At 45.1% G+C, this 24,624-nt stretch overlaps 12 protein-coding genes across 12 annotated transcripts; 6 read left to right on the forward strand and 6 right to left on the reverse strand.

Moving 5' to 3' along the window:
* Positions 1 to 410: 410 nt before the first annotated feature.
* Positions 411 to 3,993, forward strand: VTP01DRAFT_639 (uncharacterized protein; the record flags this gene model as incomplete). Its single annotated transcript, XM_069385285.1, has 10 exons — positions 411 to 678; positions 951 to 1,085; positions 1,154 to 1,191; positions 1,245 to 1,295; positions 1,359 to 2,689; positions 2,745 to 2,934; positions 2,995 to 3,069; positions 3,128 to 3,490; positions 3,554 to 3,631; positions 3,700 to 3,993. The coding sequence occupies 10 exons, from the start codon at positions 411 to 413 to the stop codon at positions 3,991 to 3,993; spliced, it is 2,823 nt and encodes a 940-aa protein (XP_069245059.1).
* Positions 3,994 to 4,365: 372 nt separating this feature from the next.
* VTP01DRAFT_640 (uncharacterized protein) lies at positions 4,366 to 5,707 on the forward strand (the record flags this gene model as incomplete). The annotated part of the gene is made up of 5 exons (XM_069385297.1): positions 4,366 to 4,428; positions 4,493 to 4,534; positions 4,593 to 4,838; positions 4,901 to 5,552; positions 5,631 to 5,707. The coding sequence occupies 5 exons, from the start codon at positions 4,366 to 4,368 to the stop codon at positions 5,705 to 5,707; spliced, it is 1,080 nt and encodes a 359-aa protein (XP_069245060.1).
* A 138-nt stretch (positions 5,708 to 5,845) lies between these two features.
* On the forward strand, positions 5,846 to 6,439 carry VTP01DRAFT_641 (uncharacterized protein; the record flags this gene model as incomplete). The annotated part of the gene is made up of 3 exons (XM_069385308.1): positions 5,846 to 6,096; positions 6,161 to 6,243; positions 6,303 to 6,439. The coding sequence occupies 3 exons, from the start codon at positions 5,846 to 5,848 to the stop codon at positions 6,437 to 6,439; spliced, it is 471 nt and encodes a 156-aa protein (XP_069245061.1).
* A 26-nt stretch (positions 6,440 to 6,465) lies between these two features.
* On the forward strand, positions 6,466 to 8,418 carry VTP01DRAFT_642 (uncharacterized protein; the record flags this gene model as incomplete). Its single annotated transcript, XM_069385319.1, has 11 exons — positions 6,466 to 6,552; positions 6,632 to 6,811; positions 6,876 to 7,014; positions 7,082 to 7,136; positions 7,207 to 7,294; positions 7,353 to 7,557; positions 7,616 to 7,746; positions 7,799 to 7,867; positions 7,929 to 8,066; positions 8,124 to 8,276; positions 8,335 to 8,418. 11 exons carry the CDS (start codon positions 6,466 to 6,468, stop codon positions 8,416 to 8,418), a joined length of 1,329 nt encoding a protein of 442 aa, XP_069245062.1.
* A 753-nt stretch (positions 8,419 to 9,171) lies between these two features.
* VTP01DRAFT_643 (uncharacterized protein) lies at positions 9,172 to 10,681 on the forward strand (the record flags this gene model as incomplete). The annotated part of the gene is made up of 9 exons (XM_069385330.1): positions 9,172 to 9,265; positions 9,334 to 9,517; positions 9,587 to 9,613; positions 9,671 to 9,801; positions 9,859 to 9,928; positions 9,986 to 10,108; positions 10,182 to 10,199; positions 10,268 to 10,380; positions 10,443 to 10,681. 9 exons carry the CDS (start codon positions 9,172 to 9,174, stop codon positions 10,679 to 10,681), a joined length of 999 nt encoding a protein of 332 aa, XP_069245063.1.
* Position 10,682: 1 nt separating this feature from the next.
* Positions 10,683 to 11,635, reverse strand: VTP01DRAFT_644 (uncharacterized protein; the record flags this gene model as incomplete). Its single annotated transcript, XM_069385341.1, has 3 exons — positions 10,683 to 11,104; positions 11,179 to 11,317; positions 11,375 to 11,635. The coding sequence occupies 3 exons, from the start codon at positions 11,633 to 11,635 to the stop codon at positions 10,683 to 10,685; spliced, it is 822 nt and encodes a 273-aa protein (XP_069245064.1).
* A 329-nt stretch (positions 11,636 to 11,964) lies between these two features.
* On the reverse strand, positions 11,965 to 12,603 carry VTP01DRAFT_645 (uncharacterized protein; the record flags this gene model as incomplete). Its single annotated transcript, XM_069385352.1, has 1 exon — positions 11,965 to 12,603. One exon carries the CDS (start codon positions 12,601 to 12,603, stop codon positions 11,965 to 11,967), a length of 639 nt encoding a protein of 212 aa, XP_069245065.1.
* A 220-nt stretch (positions 12,604 to 12,823) lies between these two features.
* Positions 12,824 to 19,597, reverse strand: VTP01DRAFT_646 (uncharacterized protein; the record flags this gene model as incomplete). Its single annotated transcript, XM_069385363.1, has 8 exons — positions 12,824 to 13,068; positions 13,138 to 13,299; positions 13,355 to 13,445; positions 13,512 to 13,640; positions 13,705 to 13,979; positions 14,039 to 14,298; positions 14,356 to 18,832; positions 18,898 to 19,597. The coding sequence occupies 8 exons, from the start codon at positions 19,595 to 19,597 to the stop codon at positions 12,824 to 12,826; spliced, it is 6,339 nt and encodes a 2,112-aa protein (XP_069245066.1).
* A 1,015-nt stretch (positions 19,598 to 20,612) lies between these two features.
* VTP01DRAFT_647 (uncharacterized protein) lies at positions 20,613 to 21,290 on the forward strand (the record flags this gene model as incomplete). Its single annotated transcript, XM_069385374.1, has 1 exon — positions 20,613 to 21,290. The coding sequence occupies one exon, from the start codon at positions 20,613 to 20,615 to the stop codon at positions 21,288 to 21,290; it is 678 nt and encodes a 225-aa protein (XP_069245067.1).
* Positions 21,291 to 21,379: 89 nt separating this feature from the next.
* On the reverse strand, positions 21,380 to 21,703 carry VTP01DRAFT_648 (uncharacterized protein; the record flags this gene model as incomplete). The annotated part of the gene is made up of 1 exon (XM_069385385.1): positions 21,380 to 21,703. The coding sequence occupies one exon, from the start codon at positions 21,701 to 21,703 to the stop codon at positions 21,380 to 21,382; it is 324 nt and encodes a 107-aa protein (XP_069245068.1).
* Positions 21,704 to 21,762: 59 nt separating this feature from the next.
* On the reverse strand, positions 21,763 to 23,071 carry VTP01DRAFT_649 (uncharacterized protein; the record flags this gene model as incomplete). Its single annotated transcript, XM_069385396.1, has 8 exons — positions 21,763 to 21,830; positions 21,885 to 21,956; positions 22,021 to 22,086; positions 22,156 to 22,247; positions 22,303 to 22,454; positions 22,524 to 22,854; positions 22,915 to 22,976; positions 23,033 to 23,071. The coding sequence occupies 8 exons, from the start codon at positions 23,069 to 23,071 to the stop codon at positions 21,763 to 21,765; spliced, it is 882 nt and encodes a 293-aa protein (XP_069245069.1).
* A 546-nt stretch (positions 23,072 to 23,617) lies between these two features.
* Positions 23,618 to 24,610, reverse strand: VTP01DRAFT_650 (uncharacterized protein; the record flags this gene model as incomplete). Its single annotated transcript, XM_069385408.1, has 5 exons — positions 23,618 to 23,820; positions 23,892 to 24,077; positions 24,141 to 24,240; positions 24,318 to 24,458; positions 24,521 to 24,610. 5 exons carry the CDS (start codon positions 24,608 to 24,610, stop codon positions 23,618 to 23,620), a joined length of 720 nt encoding a protein of 239 aa, XP_069245070.1.
* Between the last annotated feature and the right edge of the window lie 14 nt (positions 24,611 to 24,624).

Here is a 24,624-nt window from a genome sequence, read left to right on the forward strand (position 1 = left end):
ATATCGGGGGGAAAGGAGGTGCTCGCATCCCAAAGTCTTTCGTTATCCCAGCCCTGATACAGCACCCTTACATTTGTTGCATCTCCGCTTTCTGATGTGTCAGATCAATTTGCTACCATGGTGCCCTTTTTTTTTTTGTTCGTGACTAATGATCTAAGTTAAAAGTAGTGCAAACATTAACTGGGAAACGGCCCGGCTACGTGAATATGCAAAACTTGACGGGTCATTCATAATCCGGTACTGCGTTGTTGGTCGCCGCTTCCGGGATCATAGCCGCTGAGCTTTTCGCTCCTGCAGACCAGGCCAGCTCAGTCATTGTCGTTCTGAAACAAGGCTCTCTTTTTAGGCAGGAAGTTTGCCCATTTTCATCTTCCTTGCCGTCATTCACATTTTTTTCTATCGTGACAGAAATGCACGATAAAGAAGATGACAAGGACACGCAGCCGGATGAAAAGTTAATACAAAATAATGTCAAGAAACAAAAGACTCCATTGTCTCAACGGATAAAGTTACCAAAGCTACCTCCCTTTGACCAAATACGGAAGCTTCTGAAGCCTCCAGTTGCTCTGCTCATTGGGTTGATCATGTGCTTGAGCGATCGCTGCCGAGAAGCGATCGGCCAAGGAGCTCTGTTGACGACTATTGTACTCGTATTCTATTTCCCTTCTCGTACTTTTGGTAAGCCCTTTATAGAGTATTCTGTCAGACTTGAATATTTATCCCATTTTCTCCAAACGTATAGGTATTGTACTCGAGGCAAGTTGATGTCACCCACCGTGCATATCTCTATGTTTCCCTAAAAACAGTTTTTGCGACCAACAGGATGTTATCTACGGTACATTCGGTGCCCTCGTCGCGGCGGCATACTGTTTCCTCGGTATGCATAGAATGTCCTTGTTTCTGGTTCCGAATGCAGCGAGAGCTAAAAATGTCGTTCAAACCTTGTGTAGCAATGTACACCGCCGATTTGGCTCGAGATCCTAACAATCCCATACCCGTGCAACCCAAATCTAGCGGTGTACTCGTCGTGTACATGTTTGTGGGCATATTTTTCGTAACTTATATCCGTACAAAAATCACCAGAGGTATGATTTATTGACACGGAGTAGGCCAATGGAACCACGCTAAAATCTCTTTGTTTTCATCACGTAAGCAAATTTTGCTTGCATCAATGCGGGGATCTTGTTATCCGTAAGTTTGACGCAATTGGATCGCTGTGCACAGTGTACCTAATCCTTTTGTAGTTTGGCTTGACTGATTCATCCATTATGAAAGGTTTCCAGCCAGCTGTGATTGTAAGTCCTGAAATAATGTCTATATATTTGAGGCGAGAATGTAATTTAACACTCCATGCATAGTGGGCATTTTTGATACCCATAGCCCTAGGCGGCGGGATTGCAGTTGCCGTATCAGGTCTGATATGGCCTGCAGATAGCATGAGTAACTACATGACCGTGCTTCTGCGAACTCTTGAGGGATACAACTCGTTCTTTAAAACTCACTCCAACGGCTTCCTATCGAGATCGACTGGAGAATCTGTCAAGTCTACTTTATCTACGCTCCACCAAAGTCTGGATAACAGCACTCTTTTTCTGATCGATTGCAAACGAGCTGTCCGTCGCGATATTTTATTCTCGCATCTCTCCGGCGAAGACGTTAGTGCCTTAACTCGCATGGTTAAGGGAATGCGAGCATGTCTGCACGGTGTAGGTCTTGCGCAAATACTGCGAAAGGAACTCGATAACGCCAATAGCTCGGCTTTCGAAAATTTATCGGAAGAGCAAAGGGAAATAGAGAAAGATACCCTGGAGGAAGCTGTCCAAGAACTGCAATTTCTATTCCAACAGATATCTGATTCATGCTACAACGCGATGAGCGAATGTATTGGACGCTTGTCAGCTCTTCAAGGTCCTCCCAATCGCACACCTCTCAATAGTATCTTGTGGCCATTCCCGCGATTTTTTATTTCCTCCAAGTGTCCGGCTTACGAAGGCACACGTACTGAACCCGAAGAATTGGAGGATTTGGTCGGGAAGCTAGATATCAGAGCTGGCAAAAGCGTCGAGAATTTGCTGAAGCTTCATCATCGCATCGGTGCAACCAGAACGTACGGCGGTCTCCATCTAATATCCATGTATCGATACAATCTCAAGATTTATGCGTGCAAAATGGCAGCACTCTTGCGGTTCGTCAAGGAGCTCGAACTAAAGCGTCAGAAGCGCCGCATCTGGTTCCCAACCAACAAGGCATTTCGAAAGTGGTTCCGATCGCGTGAGATTGATACAAACATGGGCGGGGATAGCGGCGATTATGCCCAGCAAGGTGCAGAGTTGACGCTTGTGCGAACAAACACACGCACCGACGCAGGGGCGTTGGATGTGGAAAATGCAAGATCTTCGGAAAGCGCATTTGTCAAGACACCTGCGGGAAAACTATACTACCGCGATCCGGACGTTGACCCGCCGGCCACTGCAGCGCAAATATTTTGGGACAGACTTTACAGTATCCGGAGATGGTTTGCCGAAGTAGATACGTTCTTTGCGTTTAAAACGGCTGCTGGCACTGTCTTGTTGGCGTTGCCTATCTATCTGCCTGAAAGCGCTGCTTGGTATTACGAATGGCGTGGACAGTGGGCTCTTATCACCCTTACGCTGTGGATGTTCCCTATGACGGGCATGTTTTTATACTCGTATGTTTTTTTTATAACTCTGGATAGCAACAATGACGCTTACTTGTTTATACAGAGTTCTCCTGCGTTTGCTTGGAACGGTATTCGGCGGCGTATTCGGTATCGTTGTTTGGGAAATGACTCAAGGGAACCCATACGGTATCGCAGTTGTCATGTTCGTCGTCTTTGTCATCTTTTTCTATCTTATGGCTGTAAAACCCACTCTAAGAGTGTTGTCCATCATGACCGTTATTACTATCTTACTGGTAACAAAAGCAGAAGGAAAGAACTAAAAAAAGAAATGACATTGCTAATTGGATGACTAGGTGGTTATCTATGAGCATAACTACGTAGTTGGTGCAGTTGAAGGCAATGATCCAGTGTGGACCCTTGCTGGCAAGGTAAATGCGGAGATAGAGTTTATCAAGAACGCTATTTAAATTAACAATATCTTTACAGAGAATGCTGCTTGTCGTGATTGGTGTCGCTGCGTGTGCTATCCTATCATTGATCCCTTACCCAGTTACAGGGCGCGTTGAATTAAGAAAGCGTTTGTCTCAGACCATCCGCGATATTGGCAAATTATATGGTATCCTTGCGGTCCATATGGTACAACCCAATCTGGCTTATCAAGAGGCAACTGCGCAGCAGGCTAAAGGTTTCCGGAAACTTGCACTCAATATTCGACGACAAGTTGCGGACGAACGCAGTTTCCACAAGCTTGCTGTTTTCGAGCCCCCGCTTCGAGGCCGGTTCCCAAAGGAGAGCTACGAGACGATCCTTGAAAAAGTGGACAACATGGCCGATCTGGTGTTTGACATGGTGAGTACTTGGAAAAAAGAAAAGATTCATGTCTCTTTTTTCTAAACGAGTGGATCAAAAAAGGGGCATGTCATTCATGATATCACTGGACCCTGGAGACAACAGATTGCCTCGACTCTTACAAGCGAGCGTAGAGATTACGTAAGGACACAAAAGCTTATTGTATACTTTGCATGCGCATTAACACTATCAACGCTTGGTCACTTTAGCTTGCATCTATCATGACAACACTTAAACTTTTATCCGCTACCTTGTCCGCGAAAATGGCGTTGCCGCCGTATCTGATTGCACCTGGTGAAGCTCGAGAGCGGTTCAGCAGAGCACTCGAACGCAACATTCGACTTCGTATTGAGGATATCAACAATCCATCGTTCCTTCCATATACTACCTACGTTGTGCTCAGCGCTACCTTTGTCACGGAGCTGCAAGCTTTGCTCGAAGCAGTTGAAGACTTGGTGGGCATCGAGGATCCCGAAGAATGGCTGCGCCAAAACTATTATTAAATTCGTTCTGTGTACCATGTTCTTGTTCAATGATGACGAATAATTCATTTACATTATCCTTTTCGAGTTTCTTGATGCATTATCTATAGTAGCACTTGGAGCGGAAAGAGCAAGAGCAAGGCATAAGGACTTCACTTGTAGCATATAAGGACACGCATTATAGCTGCTTGTAATTTGATAATTTCAGTACATACCTCAAGATTTCTTAGCAGACATCCTGCTGGGACAAATCGATCTATACATCAGACTGTCGCCGGCGCGGGATTGGTCAGCAAGTGCAATTGCGTGCTTGTGTGTCATCGGGGTTTCCTCAAGAGGTGTGTGCGCTCCTTCTGACAGGCACCGACTTAAACCTTTTTCCCCACACTTGAAATGAACCCTCTCCGTGCATTTGCTCGAGCGTATTCCACTGTACACCCTGGCGTCCGTCCTGGAGTAAGTTCCTTTGAGGCTTACCTGGCTTACGTCCGAAAGCAAGCTAAAGCGATTCATTCTTTAGATCACCAACGGTTTCATTGGCGCCATTGGAAACACACCTCTCGTAAGTATATCTAGAGATAGGCAGATAGAACTTGCGAGATCAATGCATGCCGGAATAGATCCGCTTGAACCGTCTCAGCGAGGAGACTGGCTCTGAGATCCTTGCAAAGGCTGAATTTATGAACCCCGGTGGTTCCGTCAAGGACCGTGCTGCCTTGTATGTCGTCAAAGATGCCGAAGAGAAGGGTCTTATCCGTCCAGGAGGCACTGTTGTTGAGGGTACCGCTGGCAACACTGGTATTGGCTTGGCTCACGTCTGCCGTGCAAAGGGCTACAAGTGCGTGATTTACATGCCAAACACTCAGGTACGGCCTTGCCGTCTGGATGCAAAATAGGATTATGCAATTGACGTTTAGGTTGTATCTAGTCTCAAGAGAAGATCGATCTGCTGCGCATGTTGGGTGCAGAGGTATACCCGGTCCCTGCTGTCGCCTTCGACAACCCGCAAAACTACAACCATCAGGCACGTCGCCACGCCGAAAACTTAGAAAATGCAGTGTGGACCAACCAATTCGACAACATTGCCAACCGCCGTGCACATATCGAGACAACTGGTCCGGAGATTTGGGAGCAGACTGAGGGCACTGTTGACGCCTTTACATGCGCCACTGGTACTGCTGGTACGCTCGCCGGCACTGCTCGCTTCTTGAAGACCAAGAACAGTAACGTCAAAATCTACGTTGCTGATCCTCCCGGATCTGTCTTGCACAGCTACTTCCAGAGCGGTGGCAAACTCTTCGAGCGCGAAGGAGGATCTATCACCGAGGGTATCGGTCAGGGTCGTATCACGGATAACATGGCGCAGGATGTCGATCTGGTCGATGGCTCGTTCCGTATTCCTGATGAGGAATCCATCAGTATGTTGTACAGATTGCTTGACGAGGAGGGTATTTATGTCGGCGCCAGCTCCGCGTTGAATGTGGTGGCTGCTACCAAGGTTGCCAAGGAACTCGGCAAGGGCAAAAAGGTTGTTACCATTCTTGCTGATGGCGCCTACAGATACCAATCTCGATTGTTCAGTAAGTTTTGCACACTGCTGCATTGTTACCTGCTGGGATTGATCAAACTGACAAATTTACCTTTTTACCTTTATCCAGGCCGCAAATGGTTGGAATCTAAGAAGCTCGATACCGCTATCCCCGAGCACCTTCAAAAGTACATTGTTCTTCCCTAGACATCTTGGTTCTTATTCTGTGCAGCATAGATGTAAAAATATATACATATACATGCTTAGTTTTGTGACTTGTTTGTCTACGGTCTTGAAAGTTATTTGCTGAGTGTGCTTTTTACTTTCCAACTCTGTGCCGATTCAATGGGCAAGAAGAAGAATGCCAAGGACGGTCCCAGTCAACAACATTTGCAGGCGTACCAACGCATGAACTTTCTTCATCAGGCGGCAGTCTTAATGACAACGATTGTTGAACATAATTCAAACGATAGCCAGCGACAACCATCACGATCGAAGCATGTGTGGCAAGGCGATCCCAAGGGGTCACTTGCTCCTTTAGGACGATATTACAACAACACGATGAAGAAAATTAGTAGGAAGCTTGTGTCACGAGTGTAATTACAGAAAGTTATTTTTCAACACCTTTGTTGTCAAGTACTTAATAATTCTGTTTTACAGTGATCCAAGTATCAAGAGATCCGTGTGTAAACGATGTGACACAACTTTGATACCCGGCAGAACTGCATCTGTGCGCATTACATGTAAGTAATCGTTTGCTCCTGAAAAGGTACAAAGGGTAGTTGCTAACATTGGCAAACAGCTCGACCGCAGACCGCCACTGTTACTCAATGTAATATCTGTGGATGTACAAAACATCTGCTAGCTGGAAAAAAACACGAGCTCTTTAACGAGAAAAATGCTTTGGAGCAGCTATTAAATGATGATAAACTTGATTGAATCCCCACCTTTTTCCTTTTGTCAATATGTTTGCCAATGACTGGGCAGCTTCGCCCAATGGGTTCTCATCGCCATTCGACGAGAATCCTTTTGCATCGTCTCCTAGGAATGAGGTAGCCAGTCAAACGCAAATGCGATTGAAAGAGAGAAAAAGAAAAAGTATAAGAGTTTGCGCTTATCAGGAAGAACTAGTCGTTTGAGCAGGCACCAACGTCACCCTCGATACCTGTAGAATACAGCGACAGCAATGGCGACCAACCACAACAGCGCAATGCTCACGGACGGTACATGACCATTCGTGTTAGCGATCCACAGAAACAGGCTGGCAGTTTAGGAGTAGGGTCGTATATCACCTATCTGATAACCACCGAGGTCAGTCTATTGAGTATATGTAAACAGCCCTCTTATCAGACTGCGCTGACACTGCCAGTCGCAGACCAACGTGGAGACGTTTTCCTCAACTACACCTAGGCCTGTTCGCCGACGTTTCCAGGATTTCGTCTGGCTCCATCGGGCACTTTTGCTTGAATATCCAGCGTGCGTCGTGCCGCCTCTCCCGGAGAAAAATCGGATCGGTACGATATATCTTTGTTGGGTGCGAATAACCAACCCCTGCTATTGATCAAAGAATATGCAATCTAGGCTACGTGAATGGTGGGCGGTTTGACGAACAATTCATAGAAAAGCGACGACTAGGGTAACATCTCAAATCAGCATGGATAACGGTAATGATATTCTGATCCTTTTTGCGTGTTTTATGCAACCAGTCTGCAATGGTTTTTGGATCGCGTATCGTCTCATCCGTATCTACAAGCATCGCAGTGCACTCGTATATTTTTGGAGTCAGTGGATTTTGTGAGTTGTACCCTGAATCAGTACAAGAGCCGCTGATTCATAATCCCAATCTACATAGCAAAACGACAAACGGGTGCATGAAGCACGATTTCCTGATACAGGGTCTTTGTTAGAATCATTTGGAGATGCATTGATGAACGCATTTAGCAAGATTCAAAAACCAGATCAGAGGTTTTTGGATATGAAGGATTATGTCGATAAATTTGAAGATAACCTCAAGCACATTGAAAAACTATACTCTCGGATAAGCAGTCGCCAAGAGGGTACGATCTTACACGATTTCTTGAAAGATTGTCGCTCACTGACTCCACTCCGTCGCAGATCTCGTACAGGATTACAAGAATTTTGCATGGAGTGTTCGTGAGATATCAGCAATGGAATCCGATATTGGTCTACCGCTGCGACAGTTTGCAGAGACAACAGAGTCTTATGCGAAATCAATGAAGGACATGGTGAGAGAATGCCAAAATGATATCCATGTCGAGTTTACTAACAATAGTCAAGACCAGGAAAGAAAATATTCTGTTTATGAATGATATTCATGAGTTATTGGCTTACTGCGCTGCAGTCAAGGTATACAATGACTTGGCGAAGCTGATAATGTCAAGACATTTACACTAATGTTAAAAAATAGCAAACATTGCAGAAACGGGATGAGAGCCAGATCGACTTTGAAGAGCTCTCCAAATTTTTACAGCGGGCAATTGAGGAGCGAGAGAGAGTAGGCGTCAACCCAGTCAAGATTGCCGAGTTGGATACCAAGATACAAGAGGTAGGTAGGAAAATAGTAATGTCCGAGCAAAGAGATCTAACAGCATCTTTTTCGCAGCTGGAAACCGAAGTAGCACGAACAAGCGATATTACGAACGGTTTTTCTACGCAAATGACTGAAGAATATGAATTTTTCCAGCGATCCAAGACAGCGGAACTCAAACAGAGTCTAAGTGCATATGCTGACAGCCGCATAGAGTTCTATTCTAATGTGAGCTAGTTACTAGCTAATCTTGCATTTATCAGAAATACTCATATGGTTCAAATAGGGAATATCGCAGTGGGAGGCAATTCTACCTGTGCTCGAGCGGATGGATGTTGCCGAGGATACGATCCAGGAAACTCTAAAGTGAAAACCAAGAGAATCTCCATTTTCATGTATACCAATTAAAAGCATATTGCAATGTAAATAAAGCGTTCCCATTCAAATTCCTAGAGATATCCGTTTCGTTTAATCGTGACAGGTATAATCATTTCTTGCATTGATGTTGGTACCCATAGTACCACAAGTTTAAATATGGATCTGGGTGTTTAAGTCTTGGATCGGCGCAGCGGAAAATTTTTTCTCTTCACGGAAGTACATATTCAGCGTTGTGCGATTCTACCGGCTTCGCTGTAGTTTTCTTTCAAGAGGAAGATTGATCTTTAACTTCCATGTCGACTTTCTGAAACACCACAGAATAGTCGATACTATAAAAGACCGAAATGTCAAAAAATATGTAATATGATGCAAATGAAAAAGAATTCGATACTACTTGCACAAGATCGGGACATTCCTTAGATATAAAAAAGAAGAAGATCACAGAATTTTAAGAATCGAGCATTGTTGTCTATATGATGCTAGCACTGCTGAGGTGGACGATCTGGACCATTAACATGGATGTGTATCTTGATCGTCATCCATTGCTATATCGGTGAAGCTGAACGTGATACATACTGTAAGCAACTGCATATTCCGGGCGCAAATGGAAACATCCATTGGGTGGCCTGGAAGTTATTTCATGTGCAGTTGCAGCGTTCATGCATATGACACTGGCGCTTTATTTTTTCTTCTCCCTATTGGATTGTTCTCTGGTTTCTCTTTCCTTTATTCCTTGAATTCTCAGATGGGCATTCTTACCGCACTTGATACACTTGTTAATGGATTTGCACCCAAATCATATGAAAAGAAAAGATGCTACAGATTTGGTAACGTGCTAGGTTAGTGTCGTGAGTTCGTGTGTGTTTGCAATATCCTTTATTCAATGTCTAAAGGCTGCGGATATTAGGAAGTGGCGCTTTCGGATCAGTAAAAAGGGCTACTCGAATATCTGACGGCCGAGAGGTCGCAATCAAGATCATTCCAAAACGCAATGTCAAAGATCGTCAGGGCATGGTTTACGCAGAAGTGAAGATGCTTCAAGGTCTAGAACATCCAAATATTGTAAAGCTGTATGACTGGTTTGAGTCTCGGTAGGCCCTTTTTCATTCACAGTCGGATCAGGAACTGACTGTAGGTTCTATCTTACCTTTCATCGTTAGAGAAAAATTCTACCTCGTTTTCGAATTGCAAGTTACAAATGCTCCCTATATTCGTGCATTCTTGAACTCATACTCTTCATTTAGAGCGACGGGTGGCGAACTGTTCGAACGTCTATTTGAACGGGGCAAACTTACCGAGAACGACGCTGCTAATGTTGTGCGCTCCATCCTATGCGGTCTGGAGTATTTACATAACCACAAGATCATTCACAGAGGTAACAACATCTGCATCGCCGGACGAGGGATATCCACTTATTTTCTAAATGCAAAAGATTTGAAGCCTGAGAATCTTCTCTTCAAAAGCCAAGATCCTGATGCCGAGCTTTTAATTTGTGATTTTGGGTCAGTGCGCTTGGCAACATCCTCCGCCATTTGCTGACAAGAGTATTTTATACATAGTATCGCGAAGCTGGACGGAGATAACTTACCATTGCATACTGTGTGCGGTTCGCCGGGATATGTTGCTCCAGAAGTCTTTTTAAAAAAGGGATATGGTTCGGCGATAGATATTTGGAGCGCTGGGTAAATACAATTGGGTAGACACAGCGTAGATCACGTTGATTTCGTTTTAACGGCATTGTGCGTGTTCATCCAGTGTAATCGCGTATACTCTGTAGGTATTTTCAAGATAGGATAAGAAGATACATCTAGTTGTTGACCAGTTCCTTTGTTGCAACCCAGACTCTGTGGTTACCAACCTTTCCAGGCAGAGGATATGCCTGAGCTAATCAACGAAGTAACAAATGGAAGATATCAGTTCCATGAACGGTATTGGCGCAACATAACAGTGGATGGCAAGTAAAATAATTCTTAGGCATTCTCCATTGTGAAACAATTTGCTGATACGCTCCTACAGCCAAAGACTTTGTGCGCCGTTTATTGACATTGGATCCGAGCAAACGACCAACAGCTTCCGAAGCTTTGAAAGACAAGTGGCTCGCCAATCAATCACCTTCCAACGTTGGTTTGCTTGAAACAGTTTGGGAAAACTTGCAACCTGGGCAAAAGTTACGCACCGTAGTAGGTGTAATCAAGGCTATCAATCGATTCCGCGATGTTGCAAACGATAGACAAGTAGAAAATAATGATGCATGACCTAATGTTTCTTTGCTGTTAAAAAGTAATTGACTTCAAAAGATTCTATGCCGCAAGGTGTCGCGTCGCTAGTATCTGAAATCCACCATTTACGTTTCAAAGGATCCCAGTAGATTCCACGCACATCCTGCACACTCCACTCTGCGCCGAGAGATTCAACGCCGCTTTTGAGTTCTCGAGTAGTTATATATTTTGACCAATCGTGCGTTCCGCGGTGGACCAGTCGAAGAATATCTTCGGCGAGGAAGACGGTGAGCAAGTAAGATGTGACCGTTCGTGACATCGTCGACATGAACAAGTGTCCTCCAGGTTTCACCAAATCGGCACAGGTGTGTAAGAATTGCATAGGGTTGCTAACATGCTCAATAATCTCCATGGCCATCACCGCATCAAAGGCTTCTTTTTTCTCCTTTACGAGTTCCTCTAGAGAATATGTCTCTGTAAGTCATGCATTTTACAGCAACGCTGAGATGTATGCCGCTGCTGTTGCTGCTTACCAGCAGTTGTATTTCGGTATTCGAGTTTGCCAGGTCCTCGCCACAACCGCGGATCTTGGCGTGCATGCACTTGAGCTGTTTTGATATTGTCAGAAGATGCGTCGGCACCCACAACGTTTGCACCAAGTCGCGTCAATGACTTTATTCAGATATTAGCACAATAAATTCGTCGAGCCTCATTCCTTATTCCATTTACCTCTGATAAGAACCCGCCACCGCAACCTATATCGAGCATATTTAAGCCTTGGAACGGCTTGGAAGACTCCGGGTCGACTCCAAGCTGCTTGCGCACGTAACTTACACGTGCAGGATTCATGATTTGCAGCATGCCAAACTCGCCATCGGGATCCCACCACTCGGCTGCTTTCTCGCTGAACTTTTTAATTTCGCTTGCATCGACTGTAGAGAAACATCGGTGCAACGACCTCGCTTTCGTCAACACAGGCCGCAAAAACATTTTGTCAGCTGGCCCAGATGCAATTCGAAACCTCTTGACAAAATCTGCCAAATTTTTAAACTCCAGCTACTTTGTAGAGACATCAACGCGGTGTACTTCCACAGCTTTATGCAATGTTTTCCTTGACGGTTTGCTGCATACTAGTAAACGTCGATAGCATAACGACACTAAAATATGAATAAATGGGACGGTGAAGGAATTCTTTGATTGCAAAAGCAATAACCGATTGAAAACAGCGTGCATATAAAAAGCGCGTGTATATCCTCCCATCCAAAACGCACTTAATACATCGTGAGATTATTATTGCTTTGGCGTAAAAAATCAATGTATTATGGACAAAAGCTGACAATGTAAGATGGTGCATGACAGGCGTACACGCTAAATGCATCATCGAATGCATAAGTATATACGTCAGAGCAGACAGCTTTGATAGCTCGGGAAAAATGGTTGCTAGTACATGTCTCTGGGGTGCTGTGTGCGCCGGTGCAGCAATACTCGTCTTGACGATATCTTGAACACGCGCTTTGACAAGCAGTCCAGGTTTTGCCCTCTTGGAACCGGAGATCCGCGGGGCAATCAGGCATACTACTACAGTACGTGGCTCGACAGTGTCGCGGGTCGCTTGATACAGTGTGATCCTGTTCGAGTTTTGTGGGCTCTACACGGAGTGGTAGGTTGTATCCATCAACAAATGAAATGTCATAGTAATCCACGTTATTCGCTCCAGACATTTTGAATTCTGCAAGTGATGCCGGATTATGCGCACCAGCTTGCAGGCAGTTTTCAGGCGGATGGCAAGATTCTTGCGCCCAAACACGTCCTTCCCAGTCATCTTCAACCGTTATCGTCTTATTTGACTTGGCAAGCAGAGGAAAGACCTTCCCGTACGGCTCAGTGTTTGTTTGATAGGTTGCATGCAAGTCGTGCGAACAGAGATTCCGGATAATAATGTCCTTCGCGGCAGCCATTGTTAAGGTCAGTAGCACGACAGGTAAGTAGAGGAGCATTGTAGATTTCAAAAAATTAAAATGAAACAAAGGAAAGAAAGAAGGATGCCTTTGATTTATTGAGATTCATGTGTGTACTCTACAATCAAATAGGTAACCATTTACAGATATGCGATTTCGAGGCCTTTTAATTAAAGGCCCCCTAATTATGTCCTTTGAAAAATATACACATGGATGATGGTTAGTCACTATCTGCATGCTGTTGCTGATGATGGTGATACAGTCCTGCGAACGGTGCACGGATCTGTCTAAACACAGACCACTCGTCAGGTACCATGAGGAAGTACCGCTCCATTGCTTCTCGGAACCGGATACGGTACTGTCTAGGAGACACAATCGTCGGTTCTTTACCGCCGCCGCCTAGAATACCGGATTCTTTCACCCAGCTTTCTAGCTTTTTATCCCAGGTAAACGTGCGGATAAAGTCTGTAAATATGGGCAAATTGAGGTTCTGCACTTTTGATGCCTTAGACTCCATTGATCATGCACACATACCGACAATGCCTACGACTAATTCCTGTCTTTCTTCATCGATGCCGACAAGTAGGGAGTAATCCATAACATTGCTGTTGCCAAGGAACAACGTGTCGTTGTGAAGTGAGCTGCGTAATATTTCTTTGGAGTGTGTGCGAATGAAAAGGGGTGATTGGTATATTACTATGTGTATTCGTTAGTTTGTAATAAATATTGATACATTGATATAGTAACTTACATTCAACCAGATTTTCGTCGAGGAGAACTTCGTCTTGCTTTCCCGTGGATTGTACATGCCGATTACGCATGGAGCCCTTGAGATCAAATATCTAAATCATATTTTCAGCCAAACCTCCTATTTTCTTTCGCGTTCCCTTAAAATGGCAATAATGTACCTTTTTGACATTGCGCTGGTAAAATAAATTTTCCATGACCAGCACATCCATATGCATTGATTTGCCAGTAGCTGAGTTCTTAAAACCGATGCTGTAGAAGCCAAAGATCTTTGCAAGCACGGTTGGCATCTATGCCATCATAAGGTAGTTTATATATGTATACATCGAGTAAGCATCAAAAGCAATGGCTTACTTCTCGGAAAAATGCATCAGACATATAGTGGAAATATGCCGGCGCGAACTTGAGGAATGCATCCAATTCGAAACGGGATAGTTGTTTCATCAGCAGTCGATCGTCCTTAGTTTTTAGGAAAGCCGATCCAGACTTGCCACCGGACGAGTCCCACTTTAGACAACTTGCAAGTGAGTAGATATAGCTCTCGTCGCAGCCGCAATTTCGGCGAAGCGCATCAAATTGGTCCACAAAGAAAATCTTGCAGAAAAATCGAGTGCTGTCCGATCTAAAGTCTGCGGAATATACGAGTCAAAATGTCGTCCTCCCACTATATACTTCTTTGGATACATACTAAAGCCGATGTGGATGCCCGATTCTTTGAGCAAAATATCCTTGATATCACCTGGTGAAGCCATGGTAGCAGTTTCGCTCGCAGTTTCATGGAGATCTACACTCGGATTATCGTCGAAAGACAGTTCAGAGGCTGAGTCAGATGCACCATTCATGTGTGTTAGATAATCTTGACAGCTTAAGGTATATGCAATGATGGTGCTAGGCTCGTCTTCACGGACAATAACCGGGGAATCTGGAAATATATATTCTGATCGTTGCCTATCGCGCTACAGTTAAATGCGCCTGAATGATTACCGGACGACCTATAAAACTTACAAAGGGTATTCCAGTGGCAATAGGTTCGCAACACCGCTGTCTGTTAGGAAGCTGGTTATCGTCTTCATAAACGAACTCTTCTCCGGTTGCGCTTTGACATCTTGCAAAGTTGTACGTCTGCCACTTGGTCCCTGGCCTTCTTCGGCTTCCTCTCCTTCAGGTGCCGGTCTCACATCAGAAGAAGATATACCAGCTACCATACTTACATGAGGCGGATCCAGTAAATCAACGGCTAATGGAGGTAGCCGCTCAATTTCCGTTCCAAAGCCCGTGATAGCTTCTGCCACGCCATCATAACGTTGAGAAAAGAAAGAAGGTGGTCGCGTATTAGCATTAACTCTTTCTGCATACGGCGCCAGCGGCGAAAAGTAGTCAATTGGCGCTTCCCGCTCGTCATCCAAATCACCAACTTCATCTTCCATATTTTCTTTGACTAGATCGTTCACACGAGTGTAAACCTGCATCGATGTCTTTTTGCGTGGTAAACGCGAGCGGAAATGTCGGTCTCGCGCAGTTAGAGCTTTACGCAGACGCTTGCTTTCTGATTCACCGCGCGACGGTACATGCAAACTGCTATGTCTTGTGGCACCAAGAGGAGAAGGCTGCAACCGATCTGCATTGGAGCTGGATCCCAGTAATACGCTGCTGTATCGGTAATGTGGAGGGATGTTTCTTTGCCGTGAGATATGATCAGAGTCATCGATCATAAATGGTCTATTTACTACATTTTGTAAAATAGATTCATTCCATGGTGGTGATACTTTTGTACGGATATGATGACTGCCTGGAAGGAAGACAGGTATACGTGAAGGAGTCGTGGCAGCGGCAGCTGAAGTAGACAGGACAGCTGATCTGGACTTTTCCGGTTGGTCTTCGTTCCTCAACTTGGACCTTAACTCACGCAATAATTCCAGAGATAGACGGCGTTTAACTTCGGGGCGCAATAAGGACCGGCCTTCTTGTTCCGATTTCCAATCTTCTTCTTGCTTGCTATCGTTGTTCGGCGACGGTAAAAGTTGAGGCAACATACGAGGTACCAGCAACTCTTGATCGTAACGAACTTCATCCTCCAATTCGTTTCCGAGAAGCGGCAAGTCTGTCACTTCTGTCGCTCTCTTTGTCCTCTCTCCACCTGTGACTTCTGGTAATTCTTGAGGGAATACCTTGCGTAGATTGGCTGTGATTTTTCGCAATTCCAGTTCAGGTTGTAGATACTCCCGCACAAGATTCGCGTACTCTTCATCCCAACGTTCGATATGCTGATAAAGGATCGTCCTTACAGTCCAGTTGATGGTCAAGGTATCCGTTGACTTTGTTGTAGCATACACATTTTGAATGTATTGCAGTACTTGCTTCTTTTCGCTGTCGCAACGCTGCGACATTTCTTGCAATTCTGTCTTGCATTGTTCAAGTCTGCTAGGATTTACCAGATAAAAAGGAAATGCTTTGTTACGCTCCACAATGGACTGGTAAAACTTGTTTGTTTTGGTGCGCAAGTTCTTGGCATCTTCTTCTTTCTGGTTGATCTGCACTTGGCTCAGTATGAATAGCTTCATAGGTGGAACTGCCACCTCCAATAAATCGATCGGATCATACAGGAACCGAACCGCAAAGTCCTTGTATCCAAAATATCGAACATGATGCTCGCCAATATCGTGAGGGCATATATCTGCTCGACAATATACACCCTTTTGATAGAGACAGATTTCCAGGAATTTGCCAAAACTATAGCTGTACGTATTCTCTGACATTGGTATAACGGGCGTCGGCTTTTCGCATTGTCGACAATAACTCCACATTAGAAGCTTATCCGACATGCCAGGCTGCGGGCAAGGAAACTTTTCGATCATGACGTTGATGCGGGCGCTACCATGCGCATAAGATCGATAATGGTCCAACACCTGATGCTCGCACATTGGGGAAGGACATAGCTGAAGGGCATCCTCGCAGAGTTCAACTAGGTAATCACCCAGAGTCATATCAGAAGGTTGGCAATAGTATTCAAACATCCGGACTTCAGGTCCTTGGCAAGGCACTGTCGTCACCGTACAGACATTGGAATATAGCACCACTATGTTCTGGTGATAGAATGGATTAATGTAATCCACACTTTCTTTGAGGTATGCTTGCCATGCACGAAGTAGATGATTTCGCTTAGCAACCAAATGCTCGTATTCTGCGTCCATAACAGGTTCCCGCTGTGATATATCTATCACCGGCTTTGTTGGAGACGAAGGTACTGTGCCACTTTTACGAGCAGCATTCATGGCTGTGATTTTGTTGTTCGTTTCGATCAGCTGCGTCAATACGTATGGCTGCGGGAAGACCACAAACTGTGATGCCGATAATATTGTATCTTCGTATAGCTTAGAAAATCCATCCAATGAACTATCCTGCGCCTTTGTCTCTGAATCTTGACTCGTCGATTCTGCGGATTCTGGCACTAGTGGTGAGCGCTCTCTCTCGACATCGCTTTCCAGGCCGCGATTCTTTGCAAAGGAGTCACGTAAAAGTGAAGTCTCCAGCTTGAGATTATGCACCACGAACACCATAAAGTCGATGAGACGCTTCAAAAGCTGGAGTGTCTCGCTCTGCGCACCTCGAAGGACGATGGTGCCTCCCAAATCCGGCTGGCAATCATCAAAGATAAGAAACGTCTTTCGTCGATTCGGTAACCAATCGTGGATAATTGTTCGAATTTCAAATGTGCCGCATTGACCAAACGATAAGCCTGCTGAGTGTAAGTTCTCTACAGACTGCACGATGCTTGCACGGGTACAACGTGCTACAGCTTGTATGACGCTGTACTTGACATTGTGGATTACAGGAATATTCTTCTCTAGGAGGAACTCCAGAGCCAAACGAGATACCGTCGATTTGACAAGCAGTAGCGATGGTCGCAAAGCAGCAATGCGCGCCACCAATTTCTTAATATGTTCCCGTTCCTGCGCAATCATCGGTTCGATAGACATTAGCTGATTCTCCATCTCAACGCGCGAATAGTCAAGCGAGAAAAGTAGTATCAGTATCCTCGGCTGCGAGATATTACGGACCATTGCTTTGTGTGCTACGTTCTTGGAGCACATGACACCTTTGACGTAGAAGCTATCGGTTGGTAGTCCACCTGGGATCTTCTTAATCTTTACGTAATGTCGGATATCCATATCGTCCCCTGAGCGCACGTCCGGTCGTACGTTGTCCGTTACTTTGAGCAAGAGTTTCATGATGATGTCCTCCCATTGCGTCTTCTCTTGCGCCGACAAAGCCGAAAAGCTCTCATCCGCCATAAGCTGTTTCAGCATTTTTCGAGCGTGCATGACAGCGCCGTAGCTAAGTTCAACATTGGGTGGTGGCGCTGATATCCGTCGGTGCCGAGGTGTCAGCAATCGATTTTTGATGGCATGGTCCAAAGGATTGAGAGCGTATCTATCCTCCAGAGGTGAAAGGAAAGGACTTGGCGACCATCCTTCACTTTGCAAGAATTCCGATTTCGGCAGATTCGTTGTCGATATATGCATACCTTTTTGCCGAAATGCTGCTCGCCCCTTTTTACTGCCTCCAATGCTCTGTCTACGGAACGATACAGACCGTTCTGGATTGGACTGTCCACGTAGTTCTTCCGTGCGTTTATCTCTTAGTCGGAAATCATATGCTTCATCGTCGCTACCTGCTGATTGACGGCGACCATTGGCTGCTAAAACGCCTTGTGAGTTGTTTGATCCACTTGAAGGTATACGTAAGGATGACCCTCCTCCCGGGATGCTCGAAGATGATCGACTCCAGAATTCCTGCAGCATATCATTTTTTATTTCTTCCTCGTCGTCGTCTCGTCCGATGAATGGAGATAGCACGCCTTCTGTCACGAGAGTTCCTCCTCCTCGTCCCGTTGTTAATGAGTTCGTTGCCGAGTTGCCACGAAGAGGTGCCGTCGGACTATTCGTAAATCGAATGTCATCTGCCGTCATGGAGGAAAGTGTGGTAGATCGTGGTCGCGATTTCAGGAAGGAGGAACCAGCATCCAAAAGTCGTTTGCTAAAGCTGCCTTCAGCAGCAGGAGAATTAGATGCCTCGATCTCGTTTCCATTACCTGCTGATATTGATCCGGAACGGGACGAATTTCCTGTGGTCTTTTCAGCAGACGATCCAAGGTACCGGCTCGAGTCTGATGCTAAAAGTTCGACTGCGACGGTAGTAGAATGTCCATACTGGCTCTGAGACTGCTTTACAGCAGCTGTGGGTATCTGCATTTTTGGAGCTGCGATTGGTGGAGGCTGAGACGGTATAACTGCTTGGTATTGATTATCGTTGGATACATCCTCTTCCGGCTGGCGAACTACTGAAGTCGAAGACATGGCGTCCGCAGTGTGGCCCATCAAATGCTCTCGATAGCAAAAGTTGCAGACTCGCACTTCACCCTTCTGCTTGTATAACTTGCCCGAGATCGTATGCGATGCGCATTTGCCGCAAAATATTTGTCCTAGAATATCTCAATTTTTAAGCATAGTATTCAATAGAGTATTCAGATCGCCTTATATTTTTTACCACATATTCTGCAATGGTGCCTTCTTCGCAAGACGTTGAAAGGCTTGTGACATTTGTAGCATTCTTTGCATTGTTCATCTGGCATCCAAAATTCCTTGTCTGACTTTTGTCCTCGCAACCGAGCAATTATGCGGCTGAGAGAATGCGACGTGGATATGGAAAAAGTAGTTGCCACAGACTGGGTGTCGCTGTCGGCGGATGGAGGCCGATAGATAGGCACACTGAGAGGCAGGCTATCGTCAGCAGCAGGTGGCGGCTGATTATCCTGTGAATGTCGGGTGACTGGAGCATGTTCCTCTGCTTCTTGATTAACAGCTGCTGCCACTGCAGCTATCGATGCTGATGATGAGCTATTTGTGATAGTTGTTGTGCTGTGAATACTAGAGGACGACGGAAAGTTGACGACGACTGAATCTTTACACGAAGCCGGCGGCGTAGGGGATGTGACATAGATTTGTCTTTTTGCGCCTTGTAGCAAGGATGAAGATCCCGCAGGTTCGCCGGTATAGCCATCGATTGAGCTACTGGATGCTTGGCTCTTTAGCGCTGGCGTGGATACATCGTTTAACGGGTCTTGAGACCCTGACATGGCAGTTTTGAACTTTGTGAAGAGTTTCGACAGCAGTTTCTCTTCTGCCTCCTCCGGCTCTGTAAGCTCAAAATCGAAGCTTGTCAAGGTCCTAATGTCGCTGTCGGCCATTTTGTAACGACGTACAAAACATGGCAGCTCTTGCCGAGAATGAGCACGGAAGGAAGGAAAGTAAGGATCGTCGGAGGCCGTGTTACCCGATCTGGGAATCTGAAATGTTTCACCATTCAAGGCGTACAGTTATGCATTGCCCACTGTCAACGCGTACGCACAGCGCCGTCGTAATCAATTTCTCTATTATTCATAATTTTAGTATATCACTTGGTACCGATCTTTACCTGATTAAATGTACAACCTTCTTCGATTTTCTTGATATGAAAATACCGGTAAACGATGAATTGCTGGATCGCCACAATTTAGCATATTTTCATCCCTGAAAATCTCCTGCTTCTTTTTGTTCTACAGATGAGATTTGCGACATTCAACATCGGACAGGATAGCTGCGCCGTGTCTGTTAGTAATGTGTACTCGGGAAGTTGCGCATTGGTCCAGGCGCACATTAAACCAAGGATAGTATCAATTTCCCTACGCAAACTGTGTCACTTTTTCACTGTCGCGCCTAGTACATATCTGGATCCAAAGATAACTCTGTCTAGAGGTCTACTGAAATAGATTACCGCAGTTGAAACATCAAGTTCTTACGGTGTTGTGATAACTTACTGCGGTCAACAAGTCTATTGTTTTCCCGCTCGTAGCGGGGACCACGGATCGTGTCGGGGCAGGGCAGATGCGGGCAAAAGGGAAAGGAAAATGGATAAAAAAATACATTTTGAAAGGGGGCGGCGCACCAGCAGGCACCACCCGGGACGGAGGGATGCTTCTACATATAGAGAGGAGACTTGCTTGGATAGAATGATATGCACTTGCAAGCAAAAAATACTTGTTTTTTAATAGAGTCTGTGTCTAGTGATTTTATTAGCAATTCACGCAGCAGCTGCGGCGCTACAGGTGGACGTCATTTTTGGAACCACATATAAAGGGACAGATCTGCAGGGCGGCATTTTCAAACCTTAACATTCCTTTTTACCCTTTTTCTTCCTTACTATCGAACATTCCATCTCAAGTCATGTCCCAATCCTATAAGGACAGCGAACAACACTTAGAACCTACCGTAGCTTTTGCTGAAAGCGTTGCATCAACTAACGATAACGACGAAGCTGTACAAGCCCTTTTATCCAATTCCGACAACTTCCCTCCACTGCCTTCGACCTCTGCGACAGTTGACGATTGGGAGCTTGTTTTGGAGCACGCACATCCGGATGACTGGGAACATATTCAGGACCCATCTATATCGTCGTTTGCAGAAGCTGCTGAACAAGCCGGTGTGGAACACGATCCTGTACCTCGGAGCAAGTTTGTGACCTACAGCATGCCTCCCAAGAAACCAAGACGAAAGCAAGCATCAAAGGAGGAAGCAGAGGGTGATCACGAAGACGGCGAGTATGACGGTGGCGCTGGATTTGATGAGTTCAGTGTTTCCAAAATGGCAACTGCTCAAAAACGTCGCTCTGGTCATTTTGCGAATCAGCGTCGACAACGATCAGCCAAGGTGCAACTAGAACAGTCTTGCCGTCAGATGGTTCGTGATTCATCAGCTGATGAGCAGGAACAAGATGAAGAAGCTAGAAAACATAAGCAGCAGATGCAGATGCGCAGTGCTCTCCAATCGATTCCAAAGCGTCTGTATCAGACCAGGATGTCACGAAAGCAGATGGCAATGCAACTCTTGGAGCAGACTACTTGAGAGCTTAACCTCGAATAGCAGCCATCCATCAATTAGACGAGTCACGCTTCCCATTACGTGTCCTTGCTATACGATCCATTTCGTCATTCCTAATTATGCACTTGCATCATGACATCCATACCCAGCTCTTCTCTCGTCACCCATCCTGCACGTTCCTGCAAACATTTCTTTATCCTGATTGAGACGAATAAACAAAGAATCTCGCAGCGATTGGGAAGAATAGAAGTTAATGCACAACTTTGTGTTCCCGTACCACCTTTGATAACGGTCATGCATTTCTCCAACTCAGTAAGAATGAGAATTCGAGAGTCCCGTGCACGCTCGGCGCACCGCCTTTCGAGGACAAAGTACTGAACATGCCGACCAGACCGGTATTGATGGAAAAGGCAGATGTCTACCTTGTTATAAAGCATTAGAGCAGACAGAAACTTCGAATTTGATACTTTTGTTTATTTGAATAAGATACAATACATTATAAGTCGTCATAAGTAGTCAAGGGGCGATCTATCGTCGGTTGCGATGTTGACGAAGCTAAGGGATCTAAATGATTACATTTAGTAATAAGCGACAATCCGCAGCATTCTATTCACATACTTGAAGGAGTTGCGTAGGGCGCATCCAAATCACCAGGATATGTCTGCATTTCTTCTTTGGCAAAATTGCCGTCTAACAAATCAATGTTAATTTTAAGTCTCTAATTGCCATGCACATTGCGGGAGCTCTTCCATACCTTCATCCGTCCAAGGTATGTTTCCAAATCCGTACTGGTTTCGCTCAGGCAATTTAGCACGGTTCACTTTATCCCAGGTTAAAACAACTCTATTCTGCCAACAAGGATCAACAATGAAGAACATGCAAAGCTTACCTCGAATGTGCCGTCGTCCGAAAAGCGCACCATCCATGGCCTGTATGGCATCCAGAGCACTCTCTTTATCCTCGTACGTCACAAATCCAAAACTACAGTTACTGTTAGTCTCGAGTTCGTTTGTCCAAATGATTATGATCTACATACTCTTTACCCTCAACCACTTTAACTTGCACAATGTGTCCGAATCGTTTGAATGTTCGTTCAAGACTGTCAACAGAGACATCCTCCAGGTCGCCAATGTATATTTTCGTCGGATGAAAATCTGTATCGATGTAACGTCCAGCATTTTCATAGGGCTACGATGAGCAATAAGTAAAACAAAACAGGTTATAATCCGTGAAAAAATTCCAGCAGAGATTGCTTACGTTACGAGATCCTCTGCTATGTCTGTGAGATGAATAATGGCGGGTACTTCCATAGCTGGGTCGTCTACTGTATCTCCTTCGCCGATCTTCTTCTTCCTCTGAGTCTGACGGATAATAGGACGAGCGATGGTGACGCCTGTGACGAGGTGGAGATGGCGACCGAGGTCTGTACGAGTATCGACGATGATGATGCTCATACTCGTCTTCCTCGTCGCGTTCTGACGAAAACTTTTGTCGACGTCGCTTAACTCTGCCAAACTCGTCTAGTTCCTCCTCCTCGTCACTTTCTTCTCTCTCTATACGTCGTTTCTCTCGAGGTTTGTCATTCGTGCTAAATCGATCTCCCTTAGAATTATGCTTCCGGTTGTCGGTGCAAAGAATTTTCACCAACCTGTTCTCGACATTGCTAACCGAACTGTCTTTCACCTTTGTATCCTCCACAGCGCCGGTCTCCTACTGTTGATCAATATCCTAGTCGTCAACGAGTCGGTTTTAAAAATTAGTCATACCTCTCGATCCTTTGTGTGCACCTGCTCAGCTTGTGCCATGGTGGGCCGTCTGTGAGAAACGAAAAAAGAAAAAAAAAATGGGCAGTCGTGCGTGGATTCTGCCAAAATCAGCTCGGCGGACCTTCACTGACCACAGTATGAATTTCTTCCATTCAAATCTATCCAATTGGTAAAGTTTCAAAGTTGTATTTTGATTCGACTTCGAGATGCATATAGTTTGGCCGTTGTATTTGTGGACTCAAAGTGCATTGTGCGAAGCTGTAGCGAATGGCTTCAAACAGAGACCTCCCAAGATATAACAAAATCAGAATGAACTATCATACGTGATGGATATGTATTAGAGACATGGCTACGGCTTCTTCATGTAGAAGATCATTCGTCAAATTGTATACTACTTATTGCTGCAACATTTGAGTGATCTTTTATTTTCCAAGATGTTTACTTCTCTCCTAATTGGAATATTGGAAATGCTTGGTCGACTATACTTCTTGCTTTGTGTTTTAAATTGCGATTAAATATATGCATGAATCGAAGATGTCGCGATGTAACATTTTATCTCGATAATCATCGTGAGAGGTATATAATTTACATCTCTTCGAGCTCGTCATCTGTATCCATTAATTTCTCCTCTGGAAAATCGCCCACTGTCACCTTTGAAGGACGGACGAATGCGCCGTACTTCGGTGGACATGTAAAATATCTCTCTCCTTGCACACTGCCATCGTTCTTTCCTAAAGGTTCATCGTACTGCACACCGACCCAAATGCCGGGCTGGAACTGCGTAGTGCCTTGTACGAGATAGAAATAATTTCTCAATATCTCATTGAAAAAGTTATTCACTGCGTGGAGCTCAACTTACCGATAAACCTTACGGTACCGCGACGTTTCATTTGGGCATCCTCGGTCAATTGCACTTCGCAGCGATCGCCCACCTTTATGCTTTCCGCTGCTTCTTTATTCTTACGCTCGAGTTCTGCCATCTGCGCAATCGCCTCGTCCGAAAAACGTCCGAGCTTGTGTCGCTCCTTGTATGCACGTACAGTATCTGGACAGACACGAGTCAGATCTGGATATTTTGCTCGATCTACGCATAGGTTAAAAAATGTACCTGACCGCTTGAGATATTCTTCCTCTGTCAGCTCGAACTTTTCAACGAGAGACACATCTGTGTACTGATTTTTGATTCTGTTTGGATTGGTATCAATGACCTATAAAAAATTGGAAAGCAACTGCCTGTCAGTCAACATGCCATTTGGAAACTCCAAGTTCGAGGTTGGAGACTTGCGTGGAGACGCATGAAATTTTCCACGGGGTATGAACCGAGCATACGAGACTCATCGTCGAGTGTACCAAGCAGATTCTCGCCTTGGTACAGATTGAGTTGTTGAGTGTCAGCCGGGATGCCCGTAATGGGCTCAAGTTTATACTATAGAGTGAATCTACAGTGAGCATAGGTAATCTCTGGTCGTATCCAAGTGATCCTTGCACCTTCAGCTGAGATATAGTCCAGCCCTTGTCAAGTCTTCGCTCAGCATTGATATTCTCAGGAGTCGTGACGATGACAGTAACAATTGACATTAGGCAAGTATGTA

The sequence above is a fragment of the Rhizomucor pusillus genome (genome assembly GCF_041956525.1).
Source record: "Rhizomucor pusillus strain CBS 183.67 unplaced genomic scaffold VTP01scaffold_1, whole genome shotgun sequence".
Taxonomy (NCBI): Eukaryota; Fungi; Mucoromycota; class Mucoromycetes; order Mucorales; family Lichtheimiaceae; genus Rhizomucor; species Rhizomucor pusillus.